The sequence below is a fragment of the Armigeres subalbatus genome, chromosome 3 (assembly GCF_024139115.2).
Source record: "Armigeres subalbatus isolate Guangzhou_Male chromosome 3, GZ_Asu_2, whole genome shotgun sequence".
In the NCBI taxonomy this organism is placed as follows: domain Eukaryota; kingdom Metazoa; phylum Arthropoda; class Insecta; order Diptera; family Culicidae; genus Armigeres; species Armigeres subalbatus.
Genome location: NC_085141.1, coordinates 101,714,834 through 101,732,547, shown reverse-complemented (window position 1 = coordinate 101,732,547; position 17,714 = coordinate 101,714,834). Strand labels below are relative to the sequence as shown.

The 17,714-nt window shown below is 38.5% G+C and overlaps 1 protein-coding gene across 1 annotated transcript in view; it reads left to right on the top strand.

Moving 5' to 3' along the window:
- Nucleotides 1–17,714, top strand: part of LOC134221839 (uncharacterized) — a 72,192-nt gene that overhangs the window by 27,716 nt on the left and 26,762 nt on the right. The window contains exons 5-6 of the mRNA XM_062701012.1: nucleotides 6,573–6,831; nucleotides 11,786–12,111. Of these exons, the coding sequence (XP_062556996.1) occupies nucleotides 6,573–6,831; nucleotides 11,786–12,111 (585 nt within the window). The remainder of the gene's footprint in view (nucleotides 1–6,572; nucleotides 6,832–11,785; nucleotides 12,112–17,714) is intronic.

Sequence of the window (17,714 nt, the reverse complement as noted above, 5' to 3'; positions counted from 1 at the left end):
TATTGTAAAACCTGTAGATGAGTTTGTGTCATATTTTTGCTTGAAATTAGAAAGTTTAATCCCTCACGATTTCATTAAAACAGAACAATCCAGCTTTTTAAAAAATACGAAAAATACATTACAAAATGGTGAATTTTTAGTCATTTGTGATTTTTCTGAAAATTACAGCTTTGTATTGCAAGATGAAGTGCAGTACCATCACTGGAACGTACAACAAGCTACAATTCATCCATTCGTTATTTATTTTAATGGAAGTACGCAAATTGAACACTTAAGTTTTATTATAATTTCCGAAGATTTAAGACACGATTCAGTATCCGTAAACTTGTTCATTGAAAAAATGATTAACTTTTTACGCGTTGATAAGCATAAAGAAGTCAAAAAGATATATTTCATGTCTGATGGAGCAGCGTCGCAGTACAAAAATCGTAAGAATTTTTCGAGCCTATGTCAATTTAAATCAATGTACGGAATTGATGCAGAATGGCATTTTTTGCTACATCACATGGCAAAGGTCCTTGTGATGCTATTGGAGGAACAATAAAGCGCATGGCCACAAGAGCAAGTTTAGCCAAAGAACGTGAGCATCCAATTAAAACTGCGAAAGAACTTTTTGATTGGGCAAATCGTAGAAAAGAAAAAGATTTAACCAAATTATCATTTTGTTTTACTACTACTGAAGAGTACGAAATAAAGGCTTCAGAGCTCAGCGAGCAATTTAATAACGCGAAAACGATCCAAGGAACCCAAAAATTTCACTGTTTCATTCCATTGTCGGAAAATAAAATTAAAGCAAAACTACACTCAAACTGTGCTGATAATAATTCAAAAGTGTTCGATATTTTAAAAATTTGAATAAAATAAATAAAAATAAGTATTAATAAACTGTTTTCATGATATCATAACCCATACCAAAATTCAAACCCAAAACTCTTAGAGTTTCTATAACAACATTGTGTAACTGCCACATTTAATTTAATACTTAGGATAATATTAATTCATTTTATTTATTTATACATATAATATACATAATATCGATGAATACATAAATATGGAATATCATACAAACAACTTGTTTAACTCACGCAAGGCCCTTAACAATAAAATCAGCATCAAACTGCGATTCTTGAAAAAAAATACACGGAAATTTTTTTTGTTTACTATATGTGAAAATTGTGAAATGTTTGAAATGTCATAACTTTTTTGTTTATTAGTTTACCATCACCAAATTTTTATGGTAGATAGCTAATATAATGGACCGTTTTCCTAAAAAAATACGTTCGAAAAAGATAGGGTTTTGAGATATTTGAGTTTTGTGACAAAATGATATTTTTAAAGGCAAAAATTTTTTTTTTTACTGTACACATTTTCTTAAGAATCACCATTTAGTTGTCTAACTTTGCTGAAAAATCATAACAATCGAATATTCCGTTTTTGCTGTGCAGCTTTTTAAATATTTTTGAACCATTTTCACATACACCCTTTTGAAAAGTTAGTCGTGACTCAATATGAAGATTTGATATCGAAAAATGACGATTTAGATGAAATTGAAAAACTGTGCAAAGTTTCAACTCAATAGAAAATCATGAATTAAAAATTTTCTTAAATTTTGATGCTGTTGCTTGGAATCGCTCATCTGTTAAAATAGATTACTCTTTTTGGGCGTACTTCACGAATATTAAACCACATCAGTTCAAACAAAAAGACCACACCAGAAATCCCCAACCCAGCCAGGAGTAAAACTAACATTCCATACACATCGGTGAGTCTCAAAGTGCTGGGGTGCTTTCGAAGCCGATCTCTAGAGTGCTCAATCTCTGTGTGCACCTTATTACTCAAATACTTGTTCACCGAAATCAACTCTTCGTACTGTGGCAAACCGGCTTCTATCGACAGCATTATGTACTCGTTGAATGGCTCCAGAAAAGGCCACGTCTTGGTAGTCCACATAGTCTCATGTTCCCAATATATATCTTCCGACATGGGACGATAGAACTGAATGTTTTCTTCATTGAACCAGTCTCCAAACATGTAGTGTCCAAACCGTAGCCTCACAAATACAAAGCTCTCCTTACCTTCGTTTGCTTTCTCGGCCAGGGATGATGGGGAGAGCGCTTTGAATGTAATCAAAAGCTTTTTAATTGCAGGCTGTAAAAATGAAATTCATAAGTATATGAAACATATTCATAGATTGTTGGAATTCGTACATTCTCAGACGTCAATATCGAGTATTTCCAGGCTTCATGCGGGGCGTTCCAATGTAAGCCACTTTCCGCTAGTTGATCTATGGTTTCTAGTGATCGTGATAACTGAGGAAAATTTCTCATGCTAGCCTCTTTGCCAAGGTAAATAATAGCCAGATTGCCGGTAGCCAGCAGTATTGAAAATGTGAACAGAACTTCTGAGAATGAGTGATTCCCGAATGTCGTTCCTTGCAGAACGAATGCAGCGAACACTTGTTGGATAGCGCGGAATGGTTCTTTGCGCTTCATGATCAAATACAATACAAGTGAGTTACACACGAAGCATACAAACAATACAATCCATACGGTATCAGAGAATGCATTGATCAGTGTTTTCCACGTCGGCAAAAAGCTGTAATAAACTGGTGATATGAAATGCATGAAAAAAGTATTAAATTGTTTAATTTTAAACCTAGGTCGAGGGGTTAAACAATTGACTCCAACTCTTTGCAGTGTAGTCGTAAAACTAAAATAGGAAAACAAGTGATGCCATACACTAACTCCACCAATAACAACGTCCACTCGTCGCTCCAGTAAAGCACCAATCATTCCATCTCCAGAACCATTCGGATACAGCTGACCATATTGCAACTCTTGGTCTATTGAAATCGGGAAAATCTTAGACCTACATATCTAGTTAATGCTTTAATCAAAAAATAAATACCTAGCAATAATTCCCAAGTACAGTTGAATCTACGACAGAATCCAGTTACAATTATTCCGTCCAATCCATCTAGAACAAACTTTTGGTTTCCATACAGAACATTGCCATCTTTTTCCGGAACTAATTTAATAACTGGCATCGTTTCGAACGTATCAATTTTGAACGATTTTCCATTCATTAAAGAGATAACGTTGGGATAAATTGCATCATAAATTTCCACCGATTCATTTTCATGGATATATTTCCCCGTGTTTACGATATTTTCTGCATCAATAGTCCAAATAGAAGCCATGTCAAGACTAATCATTATTCCAACAACAACCAATATTTCTCGAATAGCCGGCTGAAGATGAAGTTCGACCAGCTGATCATATGATCTAACATTGTTGAAAATCACAGTTTTTCTTGGATTATTATACAATGCATTATCGTGAGCTAAAATAAATTGATTGAGAAACGATAATGACAATCGAAGGTCAACTATGAAAACAGAACATCCCTGTTCAACGAAGGGAAGTAGAGTTAGATTATTACGATTTCCGTGGAATACCATTGATGCTTTATTGTGAATAATATCAGCATGCTCTTCATCGTGGAAATAACAAATTGCATACGGTTGAACTGTAAGAAAACTCACTGGAAGGGTAGCACCATGAATAATTAAACTACTATAGCAACATGATAATCTTACAAACTGTGTTCAGAATTAGATAGCTGGAATTCACATTCGTTGAGATAAGTGTTTCAGGCATGGTTTGTTATTATTGAATAGAACCAACTTTATGGAATGAATTGCTACTATTGATTGCATATTCACAGCTTAGGATTTTCATTTATCAGGATCCTCGTTTCTCAAACCATGTTTGCGCAGTAATTAATTCGGAACGATATGCTTCCTGTATCGTATCTATTGGAATGAGGACTTTGTAATTGTAATAAGCACTGATTGAAGCAAGAGAAATGGATACATGAACCATGATAGGCTGTTCTAACGAAGGTGGTGTTTAATAATATGAAGAGATATTTTTTAAATTATTTCGAATCTCTCGATTTCCAAGATGTTATCTTATTTATTATTTATTCTGACTAAGGTCGAAGTGGCCTGTGCGGTATATAAGAGTCTTCTCCATTCGGCTCGGTCCATGGCTACCGTCGCCAACCACGCAGTCTACGGAGGATCCGCAAGTCATCTTCCACCTGATCGATCCACCTTGCCCGCTGCGCACCTCGCCTTCTTGTGCCCGTCGGATCGTTGTCGAGAACCATTTTAACCGGGTTACTGTCCGGTATTCTGGCTACGTGCCCGGCTCACCGCAGTCGTCCGATTTTCGCGGTGTGAGCGATGAATGATTCTCCCAGCAGCTCATGCAATTCGTGGTTCATTCGTTTCCTTCACGTACCGTACTCGAGAATGCCGCTGAAACTCGAACTACGCACATCACCCAATCCATCGTCGCTTTGATCAACCGTGTCAGTTTATCCGGAAATCCGTGTTCGTGCATTAGCTGCCATAGTGTGGCATCTGCATCACAGATGTCATCGATTCTCGTTCGACTAAAGCAGATCGCAATTGTTGCGTCCTGCTGAGTCAAAATTCTACATGTCCCATATTTCTTCATTGCACCACTCCGGGTCAGAATTGTTCAACCCTCGTCAGTCATCGACCGTGCCATAATGGTCGATGTACTGCATAATAAATTTCCAACGAAAGGATCAATTTACCAAGTCAATGTTCTACGCCTGTTTCCAACCGGCGCTGTTCCCATGCCACATGAGCGTGCTAACGCTGCAATGTGCATTCTCTTTTAATCATGTCTCTCTCCTTGTCGTTCTATGTATTGATCACTGATTGGCTACAAAATATATAATGACTTCAAATACCTCCAGGTCACAAGAGTTTAGCTTAAGTCAAAATGGTTAAATAAAATCAATCATGGATGTAAAGTCATCGAGTGTAGTTCATTGGAAAAGAACTCCTAAATTATAAACGTATATTACATGGCTGACTGTGGCAAAAGAGCCATTAGCAAAAGTGATAAAAAGTTGTAATTTTACAAACATTGGTTCAAAGAAACAAACACAAAGCAGTGCATTTATTTTTCAAAATTGTCATGTGACAGTGAATCCCCAGTGCGTCAAAAGTGCATAGAAAATTACAGTGTGCTCAGCACTCAAAATTAGTACGAGACAATGTACATAATGCGGGAAATCCAGTGTTAATAAATATTGGATGATCAAGCAACAGTTATTTTCGTCGCCAAACATTCCCAATGCAAAAGACAATTAAATAAATGTCACGAGAAGCAACTGAAGAAATTCGTTAGTGAAAAAAAAAATTAACTACTAATCAACTGCAGCAGAGACCCCTGCCTGAGGCCGGCAGCGGGGACGGAAAAAAGTGCAACCGCACTTCAACAATAGGCAGCGTTTTCAATTTCATCACAACACGGAACAGATACGAAGGTGCAACCGAACCAAATGCCGGTAAGCGTGCTCTTTAATTTTTAACAAGTGAAATTGAACGTAACACAATGGGAAAGCCCCAATCTAAAACAGCAGTGTCAGGCGATAGCAACGTGAATATAATTAATCAATTAGAGCAGCATTCAGAATTCCACGACGATCACAACCTCAAATTATGGATCATTATTGTATTTAATATCGCTCAGGTTTTATTTGCCATTTACAAGTGGAATAATAAACGCGTAAAACGTAAAGCTTTTAAAAAGGGATGTATGTCCACCAACAATCTTGATAAGATTTAAATTTTGTGATGAATAAATATTTGAAACTAGAGGACGCTATTCGGTCAAACATAACAAATATCAAAAAGAAATCTAAGTTTTCTGTTGAGAGTAGTGGAAAATATGCTAATACTTTAATATCTCTTAAAAATAAATTAAAATTACATATTTTGGAAACCGAAGAATTAAAAACGATCCTACTTTTGTGACGCGTTACCGGGAAATTAAAACGATATTGAACTTTGGTTTCCTACAAAGAATGAAACAGCCATCCCTGGATGAAACTAAAGGAGTAGAAATAACGGTAGAAAGTGAGGATAATAGTGGAATAGAGTCAGACCCAGACGACGAAATAGACGATACGACGTCGATTTTAGAAATTATCAAAATTGCCTCGACACTCATTCCTGAGTTCGATGGTAGTTATGAAAAACTTAACAGAGTCGTATCTGCGATTCAAGCGCTACAGGCTCTGGTTACAGACGTTAACAAAGCATCTGCGATTCAAGTCATTTTATCTAAACTATCAGGAAAGGCCCGCTCAGCTGTACCTGAAAATCCCTTGGAATTGCAAGAAATAATAGATGCTTTGAATTCGAAATGTGCTACGACTCAAACACCAGAATTACTTCTGGCTAAAATTGCAGGCGAGAAACAATCCGGTGAACTGGCTAAGTTCACCGACCAACTTGAAAAACTAACTCTCCAATTAGAAAATGCATATATCGCAGAAAAAGTTCCACCCGTCACTGCGGCTCGTTTAGCAACTAGAGCAGGCACAAATGCATTGGCCAATGGCCTCAAATGTAAAGAGACTCAGCTGATTGTTAAAGCTGGGAAATTTGACACTTTTGCCGAGGCGGTAGCAAAGGCAATTGAAAACGATAAAACACCACCATCAAATACGGTGCTTTATTACAGAGCCCCATCGAGCAACCAATTCAGAGGAGGATACCGAGGTCGTAACGCTCGAGGAAATATTCTTCGAGGTGGAGGCCAGTATAATGGTAGAAATCATGGCTACCAAAACAACTACCAAACGCGAGGTCGTGGTAGATATGCGTATCAAAACAGCCACAGTAATCGCGGTGGAAATAATTTTCGGGGTGGAAATCACCATCAGCACTCGCGTGTTTTCTATGCCCAGCCGGAAAACCAACCGAACCCCCAATCTCAGAGTGTTGGGGGTCCCCAACAAAACCAACAAGCGCCTCAGCACAATACACAAGTGGCACTAGCCAATCTAACGAGACGTTAACATGTTTCAATATAAACACTTCATGTACAAATTTTATTAAGATTCAATTAGACGCGTCTGACCAGGTATGTACTTTACTGGTAGATACTGGAGCAGACATATCTATACTTAAATCCAATATAATTAAACCATCTGAACTAGTAAATATTAACGAAGTATGCTCAGTTACAGGTATTACTTCACAAAAAATAGAAACCATTGGAACAATAACTACTAATCTAATATGCTCTAATAACATTTTCATTGAACATAAGTTTCAATTAATTGACCGAGAGTTCGATACCCACAGACGGAATTTTAGGTAGGGATTTCCTAACAAAATTTCGCTGTAATATAAACTATGACTCATGGTTACTTACAGCATTTATTGCGGGTAACCAAATCGAGATTCCAATACATGATAATCTGAATGGATTTTTTGTAATCCCACCGAGATGCGAGGTTTTGAAAATCATTGATTCCGAAAAACCCCATGGAAACTACTTCATGGACTCTACAGAAATTCTTCCAGGTGTTCTATGCGCAAAATCAATAGTAAACACAACAAAACATCTCATAAAAATTATTAACACAACCTCTGAAATAGCGACAATAAGTAAAAAGTTTGAAAGAAGCTATGAACCTCTTGAAAATTATGACATTTTTACATTTAATGAAGTCAATCCACAAAACAGGCAAGTAAACTTACTTAATGAACTCGATTTAGAAGGTGTTCCAAATGAGGCTAAAACAAGCTTAACACAGTTATGTACAAAATTTTGTGATATTTTTGCACTTCAACAGGATAGTCTAACATGCAATAACTTTTATAAGCAAGAAATTCTACTTAACGACAAAACACCAGTCTACACCAAAAATTACCGAATTCCGGAAGTACACCGAGAAGAAATAGATAAACAGATAGACAAATTATTGACAGAAAACACAATTCGTCCGTCAACATCTCCTTTCAATTCGCCTATCCTGCTCGTGCCCAAAAAAATCGAGCGATGGCATAAATAAAAAATGGAGACTTGTTGTCGACTACAGACGACTTAATAAAAATATAATTGCTGACAAATTTCCGCTCCCTAGGATCGATGACATACTCGACCAATTAGGTAGAGCGAGGTATTTCACAACTCTAGACTTAATGTCTGGTTTTCACCAGATAGAACTAGATGACTCATCAAAAAAATATACAGCCTTCTCCACTTCGAAAGGTCATTTTGAATTTAATAGATTACCATTCGGTCTAAACATTTCACCAAACAGCTTCCAGAGGATGATGACCCTAGCACTGAGCGGTCTTCCTCCAGAAAGCGCCTTCCTCTACATTGATGATATTATTATTGTTGGATGCTCCATAAAACATCATTTATCCAATCTTGAAAAAGTTTTTGAAAAACTTCGAGAATTCAACCTGAAGTTGAATCCTATGAAGTGTATATTTTTCCGAAGTGACGTAACCTATCTAGGTCATCACATATCTAGTGAAGGAATCCAACCCGATAAATCTAAATTTTCAGCAATACTCAACTACCCTGAACCGAAAAATTCCGATGATGTAAGAAGATTTACTGCTTTCTGTAATTATTACAGAAGGTTTATTCCATACTTTTCAGAAATAGCAGCTCCTCTAAATTCGCTACTGCGAAAAGGAATAAAATTTGAATGGACCGAAAATGTAAAGAATCTTTTAACTGTTTAAAGCGAAAATTGTTATCACCTACAATTCTAAAATTCCCAAATTATAAGGAAAAATTTATTCTAAGCACAGACGCATCAAAATTGCATGTGGTGCCGTATTAGCGCAATTACATGGTGATATCGAATTGCCAATAGCCTATGCAAGCAGAACGTTTACAAAAGGCGAAAGCAATAAATCCACTATCGAACAAGAGTTGACTGCCATACACTGGGCGATCGACTATTTCAGACCATATTTATATGGTAGACGGTTTTGGTGAAAACAGATCACCGCCCTCTCGTCTATCTATTTTCCATGAAAACCCCAATTCAAAATTGACCAGAATGAGACTAGACTTAGAAGAGTACAAGTTTGATGTTGAATACATATACGGAAAAAAGAATGTTGGCGCCGACGCTTTTATCCCGTATAGTGCTCGACTCTGAGGAACTGAAAAATTTAACTATACTACCTATACAAACAAGAGCTATGACGAGACAACAAACAAATCCAACTAATGAGGATACACAAACTGAATTATCTGCTGACGAGACTGATCACCTCAAAGCTTATGAATCGGTTAACAATCTAGACGCATTCAACACACCTAAGATTGTTTTTGAAGTAAAAGATAACGTTATAAATTTACGAATTTTAACGAAAAACATGAAAAGAATTATCGCTCAAGAGCAATTATTCTATAACAGAGGAAAATTTAAATTACAAAAATGTCTGCAGACAATAAATACAATGGCCGCCAAAACAAACACAAAATTGCTAGCACTAAAAAACGTTGACAACATATTTTCATTGATTCCTCGACAATTATTTAAAGTAATATGCAACCAAATTTTGAAAATGTGAAAATCCTAATTTATGAACCAGCCCGGATCATAAATGATGAGGACACTATACAGAAGATAATCGCTGAAAACCACGACACGCCTATGGGAGGTCACTGTGGTATAAATAGATTACTCAAAAGATTGAGACCAAAACATTATTGGTATAATATGAAAGAGACCATATCCACATATATCAAACAATGTTTGAAATGTAAGCAAAATAAGCATCAAATGAATACGAATGAAACTTATACACAGACTACGACACCGACCAATTGCTTCGATCTAATTTCAATAGACACTATTGGTCCTTTAACAAAATCTAAAAGTGGAAATAGATATGCACTAACAGTTCAGTGCGTTTTATCAAAATACGTGATTGCAACCCCAATACCTGACAAACAAGCGAACACATTAGCGAAAGCATTAGTAGAAAATTGCATTCTAATATATGGTTGCCCAAAAGCAATTAAATCAGATTTGGGAACTGAATATAAGAACGAAATTTTTGACAACGTATGCAAATTATTATCAATTCAACAAATGTTTTCAACAGCATATCACCCAGAAACAATAGGAAGCCTCGAAAGAAACTACCGTTGTCTCAACGAATACCTCAGAAACTTTACTAGCGATGAGAAAGACGATTGGGATTCTTGGCTTAACTACTACACATTTTGCTACAACACTTTACCGCATACCGATCATTCCTACACACCTTTTGAACTAGTTTTTGGAAGATTAGCAAATATTCTAGCCAATTTTTGAACGTCACAAAAGTAGATCCAGTATATAATCACGAATCATATATGTATGAATTGAGATATAAAATGAAACTAGCGTCCAGTAAGGCAAAACACTGTTAGAAAAGCAAAAAGGTACAAGAATTCAGAATCAGCAAACAATTTCAAAACCCATATGTATAACAATAGGAGACCATGTTTGGTTGAAGCAGCAGAATAGACGAAAATTGGATCCAGTATATTCTGGACCATTCGAGATTATTGATATAAACCACCCTAATGTGAAAATAAGAAATATTGTAAACCAAGCAGAACAAACAGTTCATAAAAATAGAATTATTAAAAATTAAATGCATATAATGATAAACTTAAAAATGCATATTATCAATATAATATAGGTTTAAAAAGTTCCAAATAAAAAAAAAAAAAGTTAAAATTTTGTAACGAATGATTTCAATATATAATACCATTCTTCTCTAGCGGGAAGGGTAAACTTAGATGAATAAACTATTAATAAATAAATAAATTAACAAATAAATTGTGCTCTTCAACATTTCGTAATTCACAGCTCTTTAAATTGTGAGAGGTACTTGAAGTCAATAATAAAAATGACATCATGCAATTCAATCATTTTTCCTATAGGAGGATGGTGTGGCATCTGCATCACAGATGTCATCGATTCTCGTTCGACTAAAGCAGATCGCAATTGTTGCGTCCTGCTGAGTCAAAATTCTACATGTCCCATATTTCTTCATTGCACCACTCCGGGTCAGAATTGTTCAACTCGTCAGTCATCGACCGTGCCATAATGGTCGATGTACTGCATAATAAATTTCCAACGAAAGGATCAATTTACCAAGTCAATGTTCTACGCCTGTTTCCAACCGGCGCTGTTCCCATGCCACATGAGCGTGCTAACGCTGCAATGTGCATTCTCTTTTAATCATGTCTCTCTCCTTGTCGTTCTATGTATTGATCACTGATTGGCTACAAAATATATAATGACTTCAAATACCTCCAGGTCACAAGAGTTTAGCTTAAGTCAAAATGGTTAAATAAAATCAATCATGGATGTAAAGTCATCGAGTGTAGTTCATTGGAAAAGAACTCCCTAAATTATAAACGTATATAACAATAGCTAGTCCCGATCGATTGATCGAGAACTTTCGTGTTTTATTAAAGGGTGATACGATCAAAATTTGGCCAATATCAACTTGACGTATTTCTTTCAATTTTGCATTTAAAAAATCTGAACACCCCTCATTTTGAAGGTGTGTGTGTCTGTGTAGAATGTTGCTCCTATTTTGATTTTGGAATTCACTCTTCAGTTGTCAAAATGCAGTCCAAGCAAGAAGAGCAGCGTATCAAAATTTTGCTCGCGCATCGCGAAAATCCGAGCTACTCGCACGCAAAGTTGGCAAAATCGCTAAAAGTTGCAGCTTCCGGGACAGGAGTTTTATACGGCAAAAGGAAGGGGAAAGGTAGCAAATATTTTCAAGCACATGAAACTGTCAAAGTTCGCAAAGAAATATCTGGTTTGGCAAGCCATCTGTACCTGTGGCTTGAAAAGCAGCATTTTCATAGCTTCCGGGACTGTCAACCAAAAATTTACGTGAAAGAGTGTTTGAAGAGTGTTTGCTGCTGCCTTTCCTGAAGAAACACGGTTGTTCCGTACTGTTTTTGCCGGATTTGGCATCTTGCCATTACGGTAAAAAGGCTATGGAGTGGTATGCCGCCAACAACGTGCAGGTGGTTCCCAAGGACAAGAACCCTCCCAACACGCCAGAGCTCCGCCCAATTGTTAAATACTGGGCTATTGTCAAGCGGAACCTAAAGAAGACCAATAAAACTGCTAAGGACGAGCAGCAGTTCAAGGCAAACTGGCTTTCTGCGCCGAAGAAGGTGGACAAGGTGGCTGTACAAAATCTGATAGCAGGGGTCAAGCGTAAGGCCCGGCAATTCGGATTCGGATTCGGAAAGCGGAAGCCTAACTGAATATTTTTCCAGAATTTTATACTAATTGAACTTGAAAAAAAAATAATTTGATTTTTTAAATAAACGATTTCACCGATTTACACGCGTTTTCCCTTGACCAAATTTTGACCGTATCACCCTTTAGCGCGATGTTATCTTCTGTATATATAAAAGTGATTTGGTCTGTGTTCGAAACCACATATTTTGAAAACGGCTGAATGAATTTTATTCATTCCTTCACCAGAGTTTATTGGATACACACTTTTGGTCTTTTTCAGTACTTATAACGAGTTTTGGGGAAGCCTCCGGAGAAATCAAAATCGGCCATTTTTAAAATATTACAAACTATGTCAATACGGGTACCAAACTTCAACATTTTGTAAGACACGAAGAATTACGACATCCGATCTTGATGCCTCCGGGGCCTTGGGACTGTTCTCCGGGTGGTCAACATCCCCAGAATTATATTTGGATGTTGTGGGATACTCCCGGTTCGCACTTCAGCGAAAGCAACCGCGAATCAACTTTTCGGATCAAGCGCGAAACCACCGATGTGATACGATCACAAATGAATAAATTCATAGACGCACTTCGTACAAACTACAACCATTTGTTGCTTCAGAGTGGGCTGTATTTTATTATTTATAATTAAACGCGGCGCACTGATGACGATCGGTATCACCAGTGGTCGAGATAGAACCAAATCTACTCCCTACATCTACCTACCACCGGGCTGCTGCGAGCACATCTTTTTGGTGCGGCCCCTGGCCCCTGGCCCCTGGAAAACGCGGCATAAAATGCCGTTAGCTGTCCATTGTACCCCTAATAGGGCCATACTTAGCCTCATTTTATGCAGTAGATTCTTGGAAACGAACGACGACTGTTGACGGCTAGGGTTGATCTTCATTGACCATGAGCATGATGACTTCATAACGATGTGCTAGGAATCTGTTGAAGAATAAAAACGCGTTGGATCCAGAATATACCTTCTAATGGAGAAACGTAACTCATGTATGGGCCCCTCGGCAGGTATGACTAGCTAGCCACGAGATTGCCAATGCAACGGTTGCCCGAAATGGGGGCAGGAAATACTTATTCTGATTTGTTATAGACGGATGAACGATGGGTCGTCCAGACATATACGTACAGCAGACAGAGACTATCAAAGGAGAGCAGATCAGTTTGATCCTAAAGACACAGAAGTAAATATACGTAACTCCGCAAGATGCCAAAGTGCCCAAACGGGGGCGATAATACTTATTTTGTTCAGGAACTACTGTCTTCCTACGGCCGGTTGGCCATCTCGAATGAGAAGAATATTAATTTTCGACACTTCTTTGCGATATGACCCATCTTTCGTACGGACCGTGACTACCCTTACGTTCCCGTCAGCACCTGAATGAACCTCCGTGACTCGTCTCAACCTCCATTTCACCGGTGGAACGTTGTCTTCTTTTAAAAGTACCATTGTACCAACAGTGAGATTGTCCCTGCTTCTCGTCCATCTATTACGACTCTGGCGGGAATGAACTTAATCAACTGCTTGTGCACGCGTAGCCTTGCTCTAAAGCACCTAATGCACTCGTGTAGGACCCTCCTGACGAGATTCCGGACCATCAGCGGCCAAAATCTTTCACGAACGCACGCCATCATTAACCGAGGTCCTCCATGAAGTAGTCGATGACGATAATCAATCAGAATTAGCTTAGTTAACGGGTGATGGCTCAAGTTATCCCATCGATCATAACAGGGTGAAGATTGTGTACTTTTGAAGTTGGTCTTACTTCGTTTTTAGCTACAATATCCGCCAATTCTAGTGGAAAACATTCCGATTGGGCTAGCTTCACCAACGCTAGCAGCGCCGAGTTGTGTTCCTCAGCACTCAGTGATCCTGTCCTCCGTTGCTGGTTGTTTCCTTGTTGACAATTGGAAGAAAATCGACGTATCCAGGTGGTTAGTCGAACAATGTTTAACCAAGAGGAACGAAGAGTAAATACATCACTTGGAGGAAGAGCTTGAAACACTGCGGACACAAGTGGACTCTTTTCCATAGCTGCCGAGTCGACATGTTGCTCGGGGAACAGCATATTTTAAGGCCAATTACTAACATCATTTCTGAGCCAATCCGGTTCATGGCACCTGGACGCGACGAACGCGTTTCAAGACGGTATATGAATACCGGCATCCAGCAACACAACCCGAAGGGGCGTGGTTATGGCGCGCAGTTTTTGCTGGCAATACATACAATTTTACTATTTAAGAAATGTATCATTCTTGTTTTTTTTACATTCTGTTTCTAAACCTTATAGGGTCGGTGTAGCGCTAATAGTGGTATTAATGACAGGTCCAAATTGATTAATTCATAAAAATTGATAGGAATGTTTTTCCTGTGATGTAAATATATTGGCAGAAAGCTATTCTTCTCTACTTTTTAGGAAAAATATTGTTATTATACTTCAAAATATTGTTTTCTTTTCAAAATCGCTTCCTCCATTAACTGGTACATGGACAAGTAATAGTGGTAGGTACTAGCTAACTTCTGTTCCTATAATAGTGAATCCCATTGGTTTCTTATGGAATCCACTATTATATGAACGCCTCACTATTATTGGTGCAAGGGAGCCAAAAAGTTAAGGAAAATGATATTTTTCGATGTTTTCCCAGGAAATTTGTAAAGTTTTTCGCACACCTATTTTAAGCAAGCGCTATGCTATGAAGTAATTTGTAAAAATCAAAATGCACTTAATCCAGCGAAAACCGAGTTTCCACTATTACTGGCACAGCCACCATACCCGAAACAACAAAATAAAGTGAAGTAAAAAAAACGTCTTTTCTTCTCTGAAGAAGAAGCTTTGAGAGGCAGCAGAGCGGAGAAGTCAACAAGGCGTCCAGTGTCTTCAGTTGTGAATCGACAACGTGTTGCATCTTGCCGTCTCCAGGATTTCAACTCCCAAAACGTCGAGAGTTTTTCAAAAACATCCTCCGTGGTTGCTGTAGACGGTGCTATTGTACTGTAGCTGACGTAAGCGGTTTCAGGTAACTCCCCTGCCACAATCCCTCCAAGTTCGGTATCACGTAGAATTGGTCCAGAGTTGGAGAGCTTCAACTGTGCACTCAGCAGCAGATCGTAAAAAACTGCGACACCCAAGATGACATCAATAGCTCCAGGCTCATAGAAAATCAAGTCCCCCAAACAAACTCCTGTAGGAAGATTCTACGGCGAAGTATCGATGTGCTGTTGGGGCAGACTTGATGTGATCTTCGACAGTACATAGAACTGTACCTCGCAATACTTGTACTCAGAGTTGCCGGACAGTTTAGAAACAGAGAGGGAACCACCCACTCCTTTAACAGGCAAATTCTCACGAAGTCGACAGAAATTTTAACGTTGCAACAGGCTCCTGTTATTAGAGATATTTGAGACCCACTATCTAACAAAGCGCGTCAAGGAACGGTATTTCCGTGACGATTACCGAGCTTCACAATAGCAATTGACAGTAGTGCAGTTTTTGAATGGTGATGTGTTTTGGATGGTGTAGCAGTGTGGAGTACAGTGTAAAGATTTGTGGGAGGTGGCTGACGTGCATTTTGCAAAGATGGTACTTGGAATTGGTGTAGTCTGTAGGTGTTGAGAGTTGTTCCGGGTTTGGGCCTGATTCGATTGCTGAAACTGAGTGTTCGCGTTCGAGTGTCCTCTGTTGTTCTAATGGGTATGATGACTGATTCACATTCTGCCTATGACCTGCACGGTTGCGGATGAAGCATCGTATGATGACGTTTACCGCATTCTTGACATGTAGACTTCGAACACTCTGCAACGAAATGGCCGGCATTTAAACAATTTAGACACAATCCAAGTTTCATGGCTACCATCTTTCTGTTCACAACTTTCATTTTACCAAAACTCGTACACTGTTTCTCAGAACGTGATCCACAATTGCATACTGTGCAACTTCCAGTCGATACGCAGCATAAACAACGGGGGTTTTGTACGATTTCTTGAACTCACTACTCTTACGCGACGATGTGTAGCATTGTAGAATAGCACAGTGGTTCTCTAAGAACTCCACCATCGCCTTGTACGACGGAATATTCTTGGAGCTATGATGCGTTTCCCTTTGGCGAAGAGTATCATCGTCCAGCTTCTGGGAGAACAGACAACAGAAACTCCTATATTATCGATCAAAATCCTAGCATGGCGCTCCTGCTTCTCCAGCTGTGGATGGCGTCCTAGGGAATCGGAACTCGATTGTTTTGTAATATTTTGGAAATAACCGATTTTGATACCACCAGTGACTTCGTCAAAGACCTCGGAAGTGGTAGCCAATATTTACAGAATCATATCATGAAATCATAATCCAACTTGTCTTGCAAAATGCTGGAGCGGTATCGAGTAGTTTGTTTAATAGAAACTAGATGGGAAAATCCATTGTTAGTCGAACACTTTAGGATCTGAAGCCTAGCGGTAAGATGTGCGGCTATAAAGCAAGACCATGCTTAGGGTGACTGGGTTCGATTCCCGGTGCCGGTCTAGGCAATTTTCGGTTTGGAAATTGCCTCGACTTCCCTGGGCAGCAAGGGCGAAAAATGATATACGAATGCAAAAATGGTAAATTGGCCGTGGTTAATAACTGTGGAAGTGCTAAATAAACAGTAAGTTGCGAAGCGGCAATATTCCAGTGGGGGATGTAATGGCAATAAGCAGAAGAAGAAAAATAAGAAGAAGAAGAAGGATAAGGAGGAGGATCTGAGAAAGAACCAATTAATTTTAAAAGGGATTTAATTTGGATTAAATATAAATTCCATTTTGTTTGTACCTACTCTGTACGTCACAAATTCGGCGAAAAACTCACAAGAAAGCTTCAAAAGGATTTCGGGTAAACTCTCCCGTTTATTGATATTTGAATCCAGCCGATTATGACGCCCTTTCGTTTTCATTATTGTAAATCGCTCTAGTGGGCCATTCGAGGTACAATTTCAACATGGTTTAGCAGGTAAAACGGACGTTTTTAGGCAAACATTTGGTTGCGACAATTCGTTTGTCGTTTGCCAAAACTTTTCGCAGAAAGGCAAAAATCATCCATGAAAAAACGCAATTTAAAAGCAACCAGAGCCGTAGCGTGGACTGCCAGCGCCCTTGGCGAAACCATGATTGAAGACCATGATGCGCCCCTCTCTTACAAATGAAATGGGTCGATCGATGATCGCAATCATTATATCCAATTCTGGAGTGGGTCTGACGGTGGTTTAAAACCATTTTTGGGCCTAACTAGGTTAAACAAGTTCCACTCTGGGGTGAGATGGTCGCAGGTCAGAGTTTCTATCGGCTCTAACTGAATCAGGGAATATCATATTTTGGAGTAAGTTGGTTGATGGCCGAGAATTGCCATTGAGCCAATTTGTATCAAGTAAAATTCAACTTTGGAGTGGGTCTTTCAATACTTCAGACCACTGGGACAAATTAAATCAAACTTTAACGTATCTATGTTTAATCGCTATCGGACGAATCAAGATAAAATTCAAATTTAGGATTGGTCAAAGTAACTAAAGGATCAACAACTGTATAGAGAATAG